At 47.9% G+C, this 18,897-nt stretch overlaps 1 protein-coding gene across 1 annotated transcript in view; it reads right to left on the reverse strand.

Moving 5' to 3' along the window:
• Positions 1-18,897, reverse strand: part of Ubac2 (UBA domain containing 2) — a 135,238-nt gene that overhangs the window by 20,723 nt on the left and 95,618 nt on the right. The window contains exon 7 of the mRNA XM_038310109.1: positions 10,180-10,425. Coding sequence (XP_038166037.1) covers positions 10,180-10,425 — 246 coding nt within the window. The remainder of the gene's footprint in view (positions 1-10,179; positions 10,426-18,897) is intronic.

An 18,897-nucleotide genomic window follows, 5' to 3' on the forward strand; every position in this document is an offset into this window, starting at 1 on the left:
GGGCTAACGACCGGTTACATCCGCTTCAACATCAGCTGCAAACTCAGCTGTAAATATTTTCTCTTTGATTCAGCAGGCAGGAGACCTGGCAAATCCTACGTGGGGAGCCACAGGAGTGGCAGGGGCACCCTGGAAGAGGAGGGCTAAGGTTCTACTTCAGCTTTTGTGGTCACCTTGGCCACAGGCTTTGGACACTGTGGGCTCCTGTGACTACAGGCCAAGTCTCTCTCAGGAGGCTGTGATAACTGAGGATGCTAACGCCTACCCGTGACTAAGCCACACAGCAAATGCACTTCTGGTTGGTTTGTTTCAGCCACCAAGGAGGTGGTACAGTGACGTGTGGATGCGCGTGCGCGCGCGCGCGCGTGTGTGTGTGTGTGTGTGTGTGTGTGTGTGTGTGTGTGTGTAAGAGAGAGAGAGAGAGCGCTAGCATGTGGGGTGTATATGTTGTGTGTGTGTGGATTGTGAGCATGTTGGGTGTGTGTGTGTATGTTGTGTGTGGGGCGGGGGTTAGGGTCTGCACAGCCCCAGTCTTGACTGGAGAATCTCTTGCACGGGCAGATTACACTGCTTCTTAGGTCGAAGGTATCTTTCCCCTCTTGATTTGACTTCAGAGCTCACGAACACCACACACAAGTGTAGGACGCACAAGGTAAGGTCTCACACATGCTTTCCAGAAAAACTAGGAATGAAAGCACATTGTCCAGCAGAGGCAGAGTCCACTCCTGCCCAGCACCTCCTTCTTCTTTCATCCTTTGGTTTGCCAAGTTTTTGATCGTTTTTTTCCTGCCTAACTTTAGTTCTATACAGAAATTAGTTACATGTTAAGTCAGAACTAGAATTGCCCCTGACACTTGTGACTGGTACATGTTTTGATAGAGAAAGAGGTGACTTTGTTGAAAATGCGAGAATGACTCAAGATTTCCCCCTTCTATGTACATCTCCTCCCTGAGATGCCGTCCATTTTCATGTCTTCAGCAATCAGCTCTCATGCCGGACTTCGGTAAGCACTTTGCCAGGGCGAACATCAGTTTTCCAATCTAACGGCAGCCAAGCTCTCCTGCAATCCTTGGTGGCTCTTCTAGGCTCAGCTCTACTTGTATCTCAAAACCTTCACACTCAAGGACGATTAGCTCTTCCTTTATGGGGTCTGCCACTACCTGTTGTGTCTTTGCTGTCCCATTCTGAGGTTATATCGTTGGCTTCTTGATGACACGGCTGCTATTCACACTTTCTCCAATGTAATCTGCACACCACTGTGGGCGACTGCACACAAGCCTCCCACAGCAGCAGCACCACAGCGGAAAAAACCTCCCTCATGATGTCTGAAACATCCGTCCTGTTTTAATGGTCCAAACCAATCCTGTCTTAAAGTATCTCCTGCCACTTCACAGAACTCTCTTCATGTAGTATACCGTCTCTTCATGCAGACCTGTGTTTACACCAGTGATCTGATTCCTTGGAATATGTGTCCCAATTTTCCTGGGGCTTCCCCCTTCTCTGTGCAGGCCCAATTTTTATTTCATGTCCACATTGCTTCACTCGCCGAAGTGCTCCTTCCTCTCCTCTGGCAGGCTCCGTGGGGCACAGTCACGGTGCTAGTTCCATAGAGTAAACCCTGGGGTTTGGGTTTCCACATGTACACGGCGGCAAGCTGAACTAGATGGTTCTTAAGCCCACTGAGTGCCTCTTCTTCCCTGGACTAGTGAGCACCTTGGAAGCTGAGCAGTGTTCTTTCTGAAAGAGCTTTCCCTGTTGGAGCGGAGCCTCCGTCCCTGCAGAGTAGCTGTGGACAGAGCCCCTCGGCACACAATGGACATGTCCCCCATCCCCACTCTCTTGAGCTCCTTTGGTAGCAGCACTGAACCATGAGGATCTGAGGGAGAAACAAGCTCCTTGGGTGCCAATCTTGTAGAGTCAGAGCAGTGGGTGGTGTCCTCCCAAGGAAGGAGGGTGGAGAAGTAAGTGAGTGTCTCTCTCATTTAAGGGATGTGCTGAACCACAAAGCATGGGCACACAGTCTGGGGAAAGTGTGGCATACACACATGGAGCTCATGACTTCATTAGGAAGATCTTGGCAAACCTTGGTTGGCCAACACGTGTTACGATCTCTGGAAAGAGGGCATGGCTCACATCTGGAAATTATGGGCTTCTGGCACATGCTGAGGGCTCGGAATGCTGGGTGCGAGGGGGAGACTCCGTGAAAGCCCAGGCTTCTCAAGATAGAGGAGTTCCAGTGCATTCTGTCTCTGCGACCAAGAAGAGAAGGGCTGATGGCTCGAGTCTATCCACATCTAACATGACGCTTCCTGGTCCATCTCTACACTCATTTAGGGTTCTAGAAGGTAACTAAAAGTGAGCCGAGGAAGAAAATCCAACAGAGAGTTAGAGTTGATTATAACTTTTGGACCTTCAAAGAAAATTACCGTCACTTTCCTACCCCTAAAGCACCATGAGACTGTGTAGTGCTCCTCTTTCTCACCAAGACACCAAAACAGAATGGAAAACAGAAATGATTTTCACGAATGTCACTTAGTGAGTCAGGTTTGGAAAAGAGAGTTTGACTGATCCTATCTTTGGGGCTGAGTCTCGTCAGCAAGGCCAGGGAGAGCAGTGGCAAGGCAGGCAGACGGCCCCGTCGCAGCAGGCGCAGATCGCCATCAGCAGCTTTCGGCTTCGGCTTCACCCAGAGCTCCTGCGTCTCGTTTTCACTTAACTGCAGATTTTTATCGACTGAGCTCTAGTGACTTATCCCACATCTGACACGACACACTCACACACTCATGGGAGAAGAGTCATAAAGGAACCGGCTCTGGCTGGTTAGACTTTGTTGACAAAGAAGCACAATAATTTGATGAGAATTATTTTCAAATCAAATCACATCAAAAAGTGAAAGAGCACAGCCAAGTGCAGATGCGCGTGGGCCAGCCTGCGTGGCATCGCCCGAAGTCGGGCCTCCGTGGCCTGTTCCCATTGGGTCCCAGCGGGGACTTGAAACGTTCACAGGAATAGAGGTGCCGCTGCCACCTCTGCCTGATGATGACGCGACACTGTATTGTGACTGTCTCGTTCTCTGTCACATCAAGCTCAGGACACAGTGCCTGGCTCGCAGCTAGCATACAAAGCAATGCGTTCCGTATAGATTTTTGTATACACAGGCACACGCGCACATGCATACACACATACACACACACATACTTTGTTCTCTCCCCACCCCTCTTTCTGGCCCCCCGTCTACTACGCTCCTCTGCTTTCATGTCACGTGTATCCACTGCTCTGGACACACAATTTGGATGCTAACAATGGTCTGTAGCTGACTGTGGTGATATTATGTAATTCTGTGAATGAAAATTAGTGACTTGCACACTTTACGTGAATTACTCAACAGAATACTTTCCTATACCAGAAATATTTATTAAATAACAAATAATTAATGAAAAGGACTTTCATACTGTGCAAGGCAGGTATGAGTCATGCTGCAGGTTGGGAGGCACCTGACAACCCTTCTGCGGGTGGAGGAGGAGAGAAACAATCTTCACAGCCACAAAATCTTACTGGGGGTAGGTGACAGAGTAGCTAATGTGCTTCAAGCCTGAGGAGCTCACTGCACTGCACGTGTGAACGGTGGTTAGATGCTGGGGGCGGCATTGACACCTGTCCTTGCATGAAAAATGACTACTTATCACCAAAACAGGTGGATGGGCAATCAGGGGAAACGCTGACACCAGCGGCCCCAAGTCTCCAGGAGCCTATACCATGTGCCTTCACACAGGGTTCACCTTAACCCCGCTCCTACGGGACACCTGAGGGTAAGGTTCAGCCTCAAGTGTGTGTTGTGCTACACGGGATCACCAGGGAGCAGGAAAATGGTTCACGCGAGTGAACAAAATGCAGGGAACCCAGGTTTTCCATGAAGACTAAACTGAAAGGTGCTGGCACCACACCTAAAGGGTGACGGCCATGCAGGACGTACTAACCCTCTGAGAAGAGGCAAAAATGAGGCCGTTCTGTAGGGACATAAAGATTGCTCAGCTCTGAACTCTACAACAAAAGGCGGCCTGGTGTACGGGTGATACTATGTTCAGCTTTGTTCTAGAAGTTGAAGCTTTTAAGGGCGACAGGTTAGCTCCCAGGTCTGGACATGTCTCAGGCGTCCTGCAAGGTACAGAATGTGTGCCCACGGCACGGCAGTGACCAAAACTCCAGAGCTCTTCTGTTCCCTCGGAAACCCTTAGGCCATCCTTTATTCCCGCGACAACCATTAGACTGTGTGTGGCTACCCTGTCTACCCGGAGCTGTCTCCCTAAATGCTATTATTTTTTCTTTTCATTTTATGACTGTGCTCCACACTGTGAGCACACGGGTTACTCAGAACAGTCCCACAGCACTCCTCCTGGCAGATGCATGAGGGTAGGGAAGGGGCTCTCAGCCCGAGCCATTCTCCAGGAGACACCATGGCAGTCTCAGACTGAATTCTAACACTACGCATGGCAGTGAAAACAACAGCAGATTCAGCCGCACCACGCTGCCAACCTGACCTGACGCCACACCAAACCCTGCACTGCACCTGTACTTCCGACTGGCCGCCGAGAAATCGAGCCCACGACTCCCTCCTCTCAGGGGACTCAGAGACGACGGCGCCAGATGAACACAGATGAACAGCAGATGGGGAGATGCAGGCGGCACAGCGCAGGAGGGTGTGGGCTCTCTCTGGGCACCATCCTCTAGAAACCTCCATGTGTTCCGCTATGTAGGAGCTACTTAAAACTTAGTCCCTGTGAGTTTTTGGTTACGTCATGAAGGCACGACTGATTAAATCAACGACCACTGCTATCAGCCCATCCTTCAGCCTTTGTTCCCACGGGAAAGCTAGGCATTGTCTAAAAGTTCTTACCTTCCCCTCACAAAGCCAGTTCCCCTGGCTGGGCCTCTATCTATGAAGAAGAGCGTCATGGGGCTGGGCAGGAGCTAGCTGCTCAGACATCCCCACGTCACAGCCCAGGCAGCCTCTAACCTGTGACTGTCCTACATCTGCCTGGGAGTGCTGGGATTGCAGGTGGACAGGCGTGGTCGGCCACCCCTGACCCGTCGCTGTCAGCTCCTTACGGCAGCCTCAGTTCCCACAGTGTTTGGGGACCCTAGTCTTTTTCTTTTGGGGCCCTTGCACCCCAAATGATGACCTCTTCAAGATTCCTTCAAGCAACCTAGACTGTGCAGGGATGCTGAGCCTCGGGAGGAACACGGTCTGCTTCACTGTCAGCAGCTGCGGACTTCTGGAGGAGGCAGGTAGTGTCTTGCACACTCACGGGGCAGTGCACTCATTGCACTAGAGCTCAGAAAGGCACAAATGGGTAAAACTGTCTTCTCTCCTCCAAGAGCTCATGGCTGGCGGGGACTAGCACGAGAGCCCATGGCTGGCAAGGTGGTGCAAGGACGGGCAGAGTAGTCGGATTTCTGAGTCTGTAACTAGCCTGGTTTGAATAATGAGTTCCAGGATAGCCAGAGTTACATAGTGAGACCCCCACCCCCATACAAACACTGGCCCTGGCCGCAGCAAGCCGGGCACTATAGGAAAGTGACTGTGACCTACTGGAGCCAGCAGCTATGTGTCGGCACAGAGACGTGAGGCTGGGAGAACAGGGCTAACATGTCAGCCACACATCATAGACGACAGACACATTAAACAGTAAGGCGTCCAGGGGAGAAGCATAACTACTTGAAGAGGAGTCCAGAGAGACCCGCGGGAGGGTCGGGGCACACCTGGAGCATCACCACGTCTGGACTTCCGGAATGCAAGGCTGCTGATTCTGACTCTGTCCAGACATCGGCCCCATCCCCAGATGAGGAAAGTCCTGGAGAGACGACAATCTGCAGGAGTGGCACAGCTGAGGAGCAACGCTCGCAGGAACGTGAGGTCACCGCCAGCAATGCTCGCAGGAACGTGAGGTCACCGCCAGCAACACTCAGGAAAGAGAGGTCACCGTCAGCAACACTTGCGGGAACGTGAGGTCACTGCCACGTTGCTACGGCAGATGTGAGCATGGGCTATCTCACACCAAGGCACAGGTTGCGTGGTGCTTCTCAGTGTCCGGCCATAGTCCCCCCCCCCCCCCCAGAAGCTCCTCCTCTGCAGCCCTATTCCTGAACTTCCAGGCTGTTCTGTGAGCCTAAACATGAGCTTGGTCTGTCTGTCATGACTTGTTTTCAGCTTGCCCTTGCAGGACCGCCATGTGCCTTTCCAACTCCGACTGTTAAGCTGGCAACAGCATTCGAAGTAACCCTGTCAATATTTACAGACACACATTTACTCATAAGTTCCCCAAATATTTGCTAAGCTCCTGTTGGTGCCCTATTATCCGTGCACTGGGGAAGCGGACAGCCTGCTCTCTGCATCCCATCACATGGCATAGGTGCCCATGTTTTGTGGCAGAGCTGGGTGGCTGCAGAGGCCACAGCTCTGATGAACTGCAAATGGCTCGGCAAGGCTTGTGTGCACTGTGGGGAGGAGGCAGGGGCCGTGTGTAAACTACCCTAACAGCTAAGAAGAACTGCTGAAAGATTTCTGGGAGTGATGTTTCAGAGACCACTGACGGAGCAAATGACGGGGGCAGACGCTGCCGTAGGAGCAGGCAAATGAGGCCACGGGCATGAACTCAGGTGGTGGAGATGATGGGGGCAGGAACAACCCACCGACATAAAGGACATCTGACACTTCACTAGAGCAGGGGCAAGGTGTGGACGGGCGGAGGGGTGCAGTGGAGGGGTGGAGTGCAGGGCCACTGCAGACAGGAGCAGGGAGAAGTACCTATTGAGGAGTCAGGGCAGCCTGTGGGACTGAGGAGGGGCAGTGAGTGCAGCAGAAATGTCTCTGGGAGACACGTAGGGCATAAGAGCATGAGTCCATCTGGGGGAGAGGGAAGGCCGTCCCATAGATGTAAACTGGGTCCAGGAACTTCAACGGGATAGCCTTGAGGCTTTGGCCCAGTGGTTACCTGTTTGGGTGGCCTTGAGTGGCCTCGAATGCAGCCCACTGCGTGAGGGGAGAGCTCCAAATAGACGTTTCCAAGAGCAGGACTGAACCGGTGCCAGGGGCAAGTGGTAGGCATAGCACATGATGTCCTTGCTAGTGATACGTGAAGCACGCCAGTCTGCAAGTGAGGCAGCGAGCCCTGCGGCGAGCCCTGCGGACTGGCTGCCCTGAAGCTCCATAGCAGACAGCAGCCCTAGGTCTACTGTAGGATAAGCATTAAGAACAAATGTGTTGGGAAAAATCTATGAAAACAAGCCCTTCCCCCAGATCAACGTAACCGGCATACAAAGGTCTCACTCACACACAAACACGGGAATCTTCCATGGGGGTTTAACAGGCAGAAGATTACTGTGTACTGGTCTACCATGCATAAAGATAAAAGGTCAAACAGCCCCATGAGGAAGTTCAGCAGGCTGTGGTAATAAAGCTTAAGAAAATAAACCTAGAAAGCTTAAGGGCAGATGCTCTTGGCTGTCCAGGCTGCTTTCCTGCTCTGAACTTCAGGCCCTTGGAGAGTGGAGAGGCGTGGCAGACAGCAGAGAGAGCCACAAACAAGAGCTGGTGCCGTTCCCAGCGCCAGTGGGAATGCATTCTCAGGGCGGACGAGAGGGTTGGTGCTTTACTCACTGGGGAAGATTGTGTGGTTGACAGAGACACCGTGTGGTATCTGAAGGCATCCATAAGAGAACATGTTGGCTCCTGGGGTCCCAGGCAGGGAATATATGATTTGTAGAAGTATATCCCCACAGAAAACTATGCTATACCAGAAACCGCCTAAGAATAAAGTGATTTCAGTGTGTGTAGTGGAGACCCATCCGTCTGCAGGCCCTGGAAACCCAGCAGAAACCCGCTGCCAGAGTTAAAGGGCACACCCGGGGTCAGCATGGGCACGGCCAGAGGGCACAAGGGCGCTGGAAAAGCAAATATGCCAGACACCATGCCAACCACCTCTGCTGCACCAACACATCTCCTAGCTCACACCTGCCACAAGTGGTGAGCCTGTGACAACCGTGAGAGAGGACACTGGCCAAGTATGGTTCAGGGACAGTCTTGAAAATGCGCAGGGAGATCACTGGAAGACAGAAGGGAACTCCTCCCATGGGAGGAGCTGGCTAGTTCCCTCAGTCATCCACTTAGCATGAAGAGAAGTGGCCTGTGGGTAATAAAATGCAGCCTGCAGATTTACCAGGCTAGCAAAAGACTTGGTTGCTCAGCCAGGAAACTGGAAGGTAAGGGCCAAGGAAACCCGAGGGAAGGCAATGAACCCAACTAAAGGGACTCTGGGGAAGTGTTAATTCCTACCACAGACATCCATCATAATAAAGGCACCAAGCAGGAGGCAGATGGAATGATAACAACCTAATTATTGCCCATCTCAGTACTGGTACAGGAAGAGTAGCCACGGCGACAGGATGGAGGTTATGCATACGCCCCATGTACCCAGGTGATCTAGATACTGACATCATCGACTAGCTAACCTGCCATCAGCAGACAGCAATAAGCTTGATAGACCACTCTCAAGAAAAAATGAGCACGTAGTGCCAACCAACACTGGGCATTGACTCTGCAGAACCACGAGTCTGTATGTTGAAAACCTACTCCCTTGGCAGGACGGGATTTAGACACAGGGTCTTCAACGGTTAATTAAGGTCAAGTGAGGTCATTCAGTGGGCCCTAATCCAAAAGAAATGGTTTCCTTATGAAAAGAGAATTAGGGCTCAGAACATCATGCTCCAAAGTCTGGCACCTTGATGTTCTGAGTTCTTTGAGGTGAAGACTCTGGATGCCTCTGAAGCAAGGTCTCTCCAGCCTTCGCCTACCATCCCATCTGTAGGGCACAGAAACCAGAATTTCTTTCCCCAAGGCAGGCCACAGACACTAGAAACCCACTCACCCAAAGTGCACGACAGAACCTACAAACCTCCCTTTCCCCATAAAGACTCTCATCTCAGAGGGTCCTATGCTGCACCCAGGAGGGGAGGAAGCTACAAAGGGCCAGGAAGAGTGTGAGCAGCCAGGCCTTGCTGGGCTCTCTATGCCATCCATCCTCCCCTCTTCTCAAGGGTCCTGTGGATCCACTGCCTCCTGTCAATCACAGACTTCACTTCCGCCTGTGCTGACTGTAGACAGAACCCTTCTCACGCCGCTCTGTGCTCTCTGTTCTCATGTACAGAGCTGAGGTCTCAGTCGTTTCCACCCCACGGCTGAGTCCCTACAAGAGCACGCGCCAGCTGTCCTCGAACATGTATGTCATACACCTGCATCGTGTGCTCCGAAGTAATGTCAAAGTCAAACAGGTCTGTAAGGACAACTCTGGTTTCTTTCTCTTCTATCCCAACCCTGGAACCCACATTCCCAATGGGGGCACAATGACATCAGACTAGATAGTGGCCTTCAATTCTGTAGGCCACTGAGACCTAAAGCCCTACCGCCTCACACCTGGGCGAGAAGGCCGGAGACAGAGAGAGGGCCGGAGAAAACCTTGCATCTCTCAGCACCCCAGAAGATGAAGGAGGAGGCCGGAAGTGAAGAGCCCAGTGTCCTGGATCATGCAAGTGTCCAAGGAAGATGCCAGACTCTTTGGCTGGCTCGAGAGCAACTTCCCCTTTCCTTGTGCCCCTTGAAAGACAAGTGTTGCGTTGGAGTTTTGGCTAATGTGGTATTTGTAGGTAACTGTGCAATGGCCCCTGGCTGCTAATGGCACACATTTATATGATGTAATCACTGGTTGTTCCCTTCATGCTTTCTTACCTGTGCTCACTTTAATCCAGGACAGTCATGAAGCTTTGCGTTCGTTCCTCATCCAGGGCACATGACTAGCCCTTTAACAGGAAGACGCTGTGGCTTTGACAAGATTACAAACACTGATACATACCCTATCCTGTTAACTAGTTGGTGTTTCTCTCCGAAATAATGCTAAGAATGAGAATGTCCATTCTGATCCACTGCTCAGCTCTGATGTATGTTACCTTAAAAACAAAACCCCTGACACTGACAAAGGCCACCCTGAGACCTAAATTCTCAGTCTCCTGCAAACACATCAGAAGCTCAGTATACAGCACAGGAGTACAACAGAGGCTCACAGGCTCACACGCAATGTGTGTACACGCGCATGCCGTCACACCTCAGGGCCGTCACGCAGGTCTCACCTGCTGCTGCCTTTGTCGCCTCACTTGTGCAAACTGAGAGAGCATCAGCTGCCGGTCAAGCTGCTCCATCCTCTGCTGCCTCTGGATGTCCACGGTGGCTCCCATCCCAACTCTGGCCTCGCTGGTTGGCTCTGAAGATGAGAAGATGGGCTCGAGGGCCCAGGAAAAGAACCGGGCCATCCTGCCAGGGATGCGAAGCAGCTGGTGAACCTGGAACACTTTGCGGTCATAGCACATGCCTGAAATCTAAGAGAAAACACCCAGCTGATTGTTCAAACGTAACAAAGACTGAGATGGTATATTTAACAGGGACTCGATAGTGACAATGTCTCCAATGGCATTTTCTAGTTGTGGCAGTGTTCCTAAGTCCCGCCACGTGGCCGAGCAGGCAGCACTCCTAAGCACTCCTGCTGTGAGAGCGCTACTCACACACAGACCAGCGCGGATTGAACTCAGTAAGACAAGCTTGTTCTATAATCAGGAGTTAGCAAAGGCCTGACCATTTCACATACCACGTACAGATACAGATGTAAGGAGAATGTCTCAATTTTAAAAGAAATCCAGGGGCTGGGAGATGGCCTGGTCAGTCAAACGCTTTCTGGACAAGCATGGAAACCTGAATTCAGTCCCTGACTCCCAGCCATACCTGGCTGCATGTGCATATAACCCCTGTGCTGGGGAGGCTGAATCATACAAATCCCTGGGGTTCACCGACCCAATAGCCCACAATACCTAGGTCCAAGTGAGGGAGCCCATCTGAAGAAGCCAGGTGGACAATCCTGGGGCAGATACCAAGATTGACTTCTGGCTTACATACAAATTAAGTTACAAAATACAAAAAAGATTTGATTATCCAAACAATCTCACACTGGAGCAACTCCGTGGTGCCCCACTGGCAAATAGCCTGAGGGACACACAGGGCCAGAAGGGAAGGACACGTAAACCCCAAATTTACCCATCCAGGATTCAAACATGGCTCTTTCTCTAGATGTTCAGTTACTCATTAATATTAGTTAGCAATAGTTACCTGTGGAAAATACTTTTTACAAACAAATCTATTTGTTGTAAAGATCGTTACAAAAGACATTTATATAGAAGGAGAAACCTCAGGATTTCTTCTTAATATGGCTTTTTAGGTAAAAATCACCATGCATATTTTTTAATACTTAAAAAACTTTAACCGGGTGATGGTGGCTCTCGCTTTTAATCCCAGCACTCGGGGTAGGGGATGTAGATGCAGGCAGATCTCTGTGAGTTCAAGGCCAGCCCGGTCTACAGAGTGAGTTCTCGGTTGCCAGCACATCCATTCCTTCACTGGCATTGGAGCCGACTTCTTTGGGATTCCAGCATACAGAAGACCAGCTGAGACACCCAGCTGCATGGGACTGAGCAACTACTAGGTTCTTGGACTCTCCATTCATCCACTGTTAGATTAGCTAGACTGCAGCCTCTAAGTCAGTCCAATAAATTCCCACATATAGATACATATTTATAAATATTCATATACATATAGAATGAACCCCCCTCTCTCCATATAAATATAGAGGGGGTTCATTCTATAGTGGTATAGTATTTGTGTTGTAATAAATAAAGCTTGCCTGAGATCAGAATGCAAAGCAGCCACACTAGTCAACCATGCAGACCAGGCAGTGGTGGCACACACTTTAATCCCAGCAGCCACACTAGTTAGTCATAGAGGCCAGGAGGTGATGCACACCTTTAACCCCAGCACTAGAGAAGAATATAAGGCAGGAGGAGACAGGTCTCAGTCTGAGGATTGTGAATACAGGATCACCACTTCGGTCTGAGGTAAAGGTAAGAGCCAGTGGCTGGCTGCTTTGCTTTTCTGATCTTCAACTTGAACTCATGTCTCTGGGCTTTTTATTATTTGTGTTACATCTAGCACCCAACATTTGGGGTACGAATTCATGAAAAAGCCGTTTGCCTGTGGCTTTACAACCACCTTCATAGGCTGGAGCTATGAACGGCCAAAGTCACAGCCCTACCAGCTAGGCGTTTCTTTCTTCTCTAATGGGGGGCTCTCCCTAAATCCCCTCCTCAGGCTGATGCCAAACTAGTAGCTGCCTTGAAATCCAGTCAGGTTTTTACTGTCCTACGGAGAAGCAATCAGCCTCACATCTTCATCATCATCATCTTCTTCATCATCATCTTCATCATCATCTTCTTCTTCTTCATCATCATCTTCAGTGGCAGATTTGGTGAGAAAACTGAGAATTATTTAAGGGAGGAATGATAAAAGAGAGATTTTTCCCACATTAAAAAATTGGGAAACACTATTACAATGGGAGTTATGTCTCTGTATGATAATTCACTGAACAGTTTGAAGACGGAACAATTAAATTTAGATGGGATTTATGTAATGTCAAATGTAAACACCAGCTTTATCAATTTTGTTTTATCACTAAAAAGTTGGTTAATCTGAGTGCTAAGATACAAATTTTAGAAAAACAACAAAACAGATCATAGAGATATTCAGATCCAGACAGAGGAATTTAATGGAGAATCAATTGCATTATAAGAATAGAGAGGAACAGCCTAAGGTTTTCTAACAACCAACCTTAATATATCCAGTAACCTTATAGGAAGTACCAAATGCTAGAGGCTCTGTAAGAGCTGAAGGGACTCCAATGGCAATGTTAGATTTTCAGGAAGGAAGCAGTAGTCTCCTCTGGCAATGCACTCACCTTTTGTGAAGCAAACGTTAAGAATGTGGTCAGCTTGTAACAGAACTACCCCCTAAGACTGGACAGACTTGGATACAGTTGTTTTAGAGCCCGGTCCACAATTGCAGTGGAGCACTTGGTTCAGAAAAGAGGCTAAGACTATGGAACAACAGAGTAAAGCTAGAGGTAAGGAAATCTCCCAAGATCAACTTTTTAGAGAAGGAGAATATGCTACTATAGAAAGAAAAACTGTATATGATGACCACACCCTGGATTTATGCCATGGAACAGCTCTGAATTCTTGGGATAGAACTGAAGAAGTAGAAGATTGAATTATTTACTAAAGTCATACAGGGTTCAAAAGAAACCTTCACAGAGTTCTTACAAAGATTGACATCAGCAGTAAATAGAATAATACCAAATTCAGAAGCTAAACAAATAGTAACTGACTTACAGGCTTTTGAAGATGATAATTCTCAATTCAAAAGGATAATTAAAGGCAAGATCAGCACCCCTTGGAAGATTGGGTTTCAGATACAATCAATACTAAATCTCATGATGATGATACTTGGATAGGAGAGGTGATTTCCAGAGGTTTGGAGAAAAATCGCAAAGTGTTTCAATTGTGGCAAACAAGGTCACCTTAAAAGGGATTGTAAACAGGGTGTTCCTAGAAGCAATGTTTTTTTCCAAGCATAATCCACTCAGAATGTTCCTCCCTTCTGGACCATGCAGAAGGTCACAAAGGCAGGCATTGGACTAATAAATGTAGGTCAACAAGGGATATTCAAGGTAACCTTTTGCCGTCAGGAAACTGCCTGAGGAGCTTCTGGCAGGCCCCTGTGTCAAATCTGGCTCTGTCATTTCCTGCCATCATAGAGGAAACTCCTTAGAGAGCAATTAAAGATCCTCATGCCTAGTGTAAGAAACCATACTGCTCTAGATGACAGAACAGCTATAGAAAAGAGGAAAAAATTCAGGAGAAACTATAGTTGAGTATTTTGGCAAACTTCTATAAATGAACAAAGACCAAAACTATAAATGCAAATAAATGACATTATCATTGAAGGCTTGGTAGACACAGGTGCGGATGTAACACAATTTTACCAGAATGTTGGCATCCAAATTGGCTCTTCAGGAGGTAAATGTTCAGTTTTTAGGAACTGGAACTTTATCTCAGGCAAAGCAGAGTGCAAGATGGGCTGAGTGTACAGGGCCAGAAGGACAGAGAGGAATATTCAAACCATGTGTAGCTAACACAGCAATGAATTTGAGGGGATGTGATTTGTTACATCAATGGAATACTCAGATTAACATTTCCCCAATCTTAGAAACAAACCATAAATTAAAATATGTTTCTGGGAAAAATATTACAAGATAGTACAAAGAACCGCCACTGATCACTCATGTTGTACAAGAGCAGGGCACAACAGTGGCTGATCTCCCAACAGCCCTACCTTTAAATTGGTTGTCAGACAAACCTGTATGGGTTAAGCAATGGTCTTTAAAAATAGAAAAACTGCAAGCTTTAGAATAGCTAGTACAGGAACAACTAGATTCTCAGCATCAACCAGTCCTTGGAAACCTCCTGTATATGTTGCTAGAAAGAAATCTGGAAAATAGAGAATGGTAACAGATTTAAGAGCTGTTAAAAGGTAATTCAACCTATAGGCTCTCTACAGTCTGGAATTCCTCTGCCTTCTCTATTGCCTAAACAATGGCCCCTTATAGTTATTGATTTAAAATATTGTTACTTCACTATACCTTTATAAGAAAAAGACAGTGCCTACTTATAATAATTCTCAGCCTGCTAAAAGATATCAATGAAATATTCTCCCACTGGGAATGTTGAATAGCCCCACCCTGTGTCAATATTTTGTATGGAACCAATTGTAAATGATACATAAGCAATTTCCTGAATCTATAGTTTATCATTACATGGACAACATTTTGCTATCTGATTCAAATATGGATACTTTAGAAAGAATCTTTGAAGAAGTAAAGGAAATTTTGCCTTGTTGGGGATTACAAACTGCTCCTGAAAAAATACAAAGAGGGTATTCTATCGCTTTTTTAGGCTATAAAACAGGTTTACAAAAAATTAGGCACCAAAGGTGCAAATTAGGAGATTGATTGCAGACTTTAAATGACTTCTAAAGATTGCTAGAAGACATTTTTTATCTACAGCCCACTACTGCGATAAAATCTGATGGACTGATTAATTTAAATAAAACCTTAGATGGTGACAAGGACTTAAACAATCCCAGGAAAATATCAGCTGATGCTGAATGAGAATTGGCTTTGATTGAAGAGAAATTACAGGAGGCACATATAGATCATGTGGATCTGAATCTTAACTGCATTCTGGTCATATTACCCTCCAAACATTCCTCTATAGGGATTTTAATGCACAGGGAAGTTATTATCTTAGAATAGATCTTTTTATAACATAAACCAAGTAAAAAATTAAAAACTTACATAGAAAAGGTCTCTGAATTAATTATAAAAGGAAAATTGAGACCGCCAATTAGCAGGAATAGACTCAGCAGATATTAAAGTTCCTTTTAAAAAATGATGAAATTGACAAATTATGTGCAGAAAGTGAACCCTGGAAAAAAGCCTGTAGTAATTTTTTTTGGGGGGAGAGATTAACAACTATCCCCAAAAAGAGAATTGAACTTATAAAGAGAACTAGCTGGATCCTTCCACACATTGTACATGACACACCCAATAACTGGAGCCTGTACATTCTATACTGATGCAAATGAATCAGGAAAGGCAGGCTACAAATCAAAAAATTTAAGTCAAATGTATCAAAGCCCTTATGATTCTGTCTAAAAGTCAGAATTATATGCCATTCTCATGCTACTAATGGATTTTAAAGAACCTCTCAACATAGTTACTGATTCACAGGACACAAAAGAAAATGCCTGCCAAACACTGTTAAGACAAGGCTAGTCAGCCCCTCAAATATCCTGCTTCACAGAAAAGTCTATTGGATATGCTAGGCCTGTAGGCCAAAGACTGAACTTCCATGAACTGGAAGTTCAAAATGGTTAAGATACCAATTTTCATCAAATTAATATATAAATTCAATGTTTCAAAATAAAATCTTATTTATTTATTAAAATTTATTCAGTTTATTTTACATGTATGAGTATTTTATCTGCATGTACGTATGTATGTGCGCCATGCGTGTGCCTCAAGCCTACAGTGATCAGAAGAGGGGATGGAGCTCCTGGGACTGGAGTCGCGGATGGCTGTGAGCCGCCCCACGTGGTGCTGGGAATCAGGAACTTTAATATCTGCTGATATTAATATCTGCAGATATTAATATCTGCTTTTAAAAATGATGAAATTGACAAATTATGTGCAGAAAGTGAACTCTGGAAAAAAGCCTGTAGTAATTTTTTGGGGGGAGAGATTAACAACTATCCCAGGTCTTCCGCAGGACCACATGTGCTTGCAACCACTGATCCCTCTCTAGCCCTCAGCGTCTTCTCAACTATTGAAGATTTACATTCTTTAAAGCAGCATGATGGGAAATTGAAGCTGAGCAAAAATGACTGCACACTTTATGACTTCCTCCTTGTCTGACGTACGCAGAGGTGGACTTCTTTGAAGGCCCAGATGGCGAGCACGTGTGCCGGGGCACACACGGGAGGAAGAGTGCACACGTGTCTAGCACTTCACTATGACAGCACTGTGCAATGTTTCAGATACTCATGGTGGATTAGAGTACATAAAGCTTAGCAGTTCATCTCCCTATGAATAGATTTACCTAAGTCTCCATAGTACTACTTAGGTTATATTAAGACTCCTTTTAGTTTTCTTGAGTCAGGGTCTCATTAGGCCGAGCTGGCTTTGAACTCACTCTAAGTTCGGATCCCCCTTCTCCATCTCCTGAGAGCCAGCAGCACAAATGTGTGCCACCATGCCCAGAGTGCACCATTCTGTCAACCGGGTGACATCCTCAGTCTCAGACAGTCCTGTCTTCAAAGTCGTGCTTTGCTGAAGAAAACAGGGGGCTTTAAAATCAGAGTATGAGTGGGGAAAAGAGTTGAGCTGTAGAATGCCTGCTTAGCACGCATGAAGGCCTGGATACAGTCTCCAACAAAGACAGGGAGAGGGAGGGAGGGAGGGAGGGAGGGAGGGAGGGAGGGAGGGAGGGAGGGAGGGAGGGAGGGAGCGAGGGAGGGAGGGAGCGAGGGAGGGAGCGAGGGAGGGAGGGAGGGAGGGAGCCAAAGGACAGAATGAGGTGCCAAGGGTAAGAGCGCCGCTCTTCAGAGGATCCGAGTCAAGTTCTAGCACTCACACCAGGCTGCTCACAGTCACCTGGAACTCCCGCTCTAAGGGCAGCTGTACTCACACGTGTGCATACCCATACACGCACACACACAATAAATCTTAGAAGTGAGGCCAGATGCTAGAATCTGCACAGCAACAGGCCAGGAGGAACTAAGCCAGGACCAGTTCTGAGGTAGGATGTCCAAAGAGCAGTGTGAGGGCCAGCAACAAAGATAACAGTAGATGATAAGATAAAGCAAAAAGGAACACACACACGCACACATCAGGGGCCAGCTAGGCCTAGAACGGAGCATCTAGCCAGGAGGTCGGGAACCCTGTTTAGGAAACAGGACACCGGCACCAAACTACCAGAGACAACTCTGGGCCCACATCTGTGAGATATCTGGGCCAAGGTCCCAGGGTGTGGCTCTAGGTTATAGGCAGGAGTCCCCACATGGCAACGACAGCAGGTATTTCCTCACAAGCCTGAGAATGTAAAACAGGAAATTGTTTTCTTCTTAGGACGCTGAAAATATGAACGTCAACTGCACACTGACTCAGGTTTCACACCATTAACCCTTCAGGAAGGGAGCCCCAGAGCAGGCCCAGAGTCAACAAAGACATCAGTTTGCTGGTGGGGGACAGGTCAGCACTCTTGGTTAGAGCTAGCCTCACCTATCTGGTCTTGTTTACAACACGCTGAGACCACAGCAAGCAGAGGCAAGAAACCATGACCCGCAGTGACACCAGGTGCCGAGCCCTCTGTCCAGCAGGGTCCCTGGGGACCACAGTCCCTACACCCCATGCGTCTCCACGACCCAAACAAGCCTGGGGGCAAACGCCTCCCTGCATATGAATGGCAGCAGGAGCACCCGAGAGCAGACCTGCTGAGGACTCGTTTCTTTACCCAGATACACACTGACTCTTCTGAAGGCCAGGCTGCTCCAGAGCACAGTGGAGAGGAAGACCGAGAATGTCTCCCCGATGGAGTCCCCCACTCCGCCACGCTGAATGCTAATAGAACAATGAGGTCAATGGCAGTCATTGCTGGTCACCCCAAGAATGAGTCTGCACGTTAGAGATCCTCAAAGGTATCTGTTTCTTGTGAGCAAGCTAGAAAGGATCACTGTCTCCATGACACGCAGAGCCAGGTGGCTATGTATGTATCAGGAGGGTGAGGAAAACTGCAATGTGGACAACTTCCAACAAGATCGCCCTGTGCGGGGTGCTGGGTGCTGGGTGCTGGGGACCTGGCCTCGGGCCCTCATGCTGTGTAGTAAGCATTGAACTCACAGCCGTCTCCTCTGCCCCACCTTGTGCTACTTATATTCAGCATCACAGGAGAAGCAAAATACAAGGCACAGATGGGAACAGATAGGGCTTTCCTGACTGCATGACGATGAATGTGGAAAACATAACAAAAGCAATGAACAACGCGAGTAAACCCAGTAGGGACGCTGTCTCCAAACAACCCTGCTTGCTCTGCACCAGCATTAAGCAAATGGAGAAAACCGCAAAAGCAAGTCTCAATGGCAGCTGTGCGAGGGTTACATATGGGAAAGCTAAATAAATGTGGATACATGCCATGCTCTGGATTGGAAAACGTCATCCTGTTTATGTGCTGGCGTGAGATGTGGGCTCCGGAGAAACAGAATAGGTAAAACTGCATGGCTCAGAGCAGGAGGTGTTTATCAGCCACGCAGGCTGTTCTTTCTATGTGTGAGGAAGGGATCTGGAAGCAGCTTAG

Source organism: Arvicola amphibius, chromosome 13, assembly GCF_903992535.2.
Source record: "Arvicola amphibius chromosome 13, mArvAmp1.2, whole genome shotgun sequence".
Taxonomy (NCBI): Eukaryota; Metazoa; Chordata; class Mammalia; order Rodentia; family Cricetidae; genus Arvicola; species Arvicola amphibius.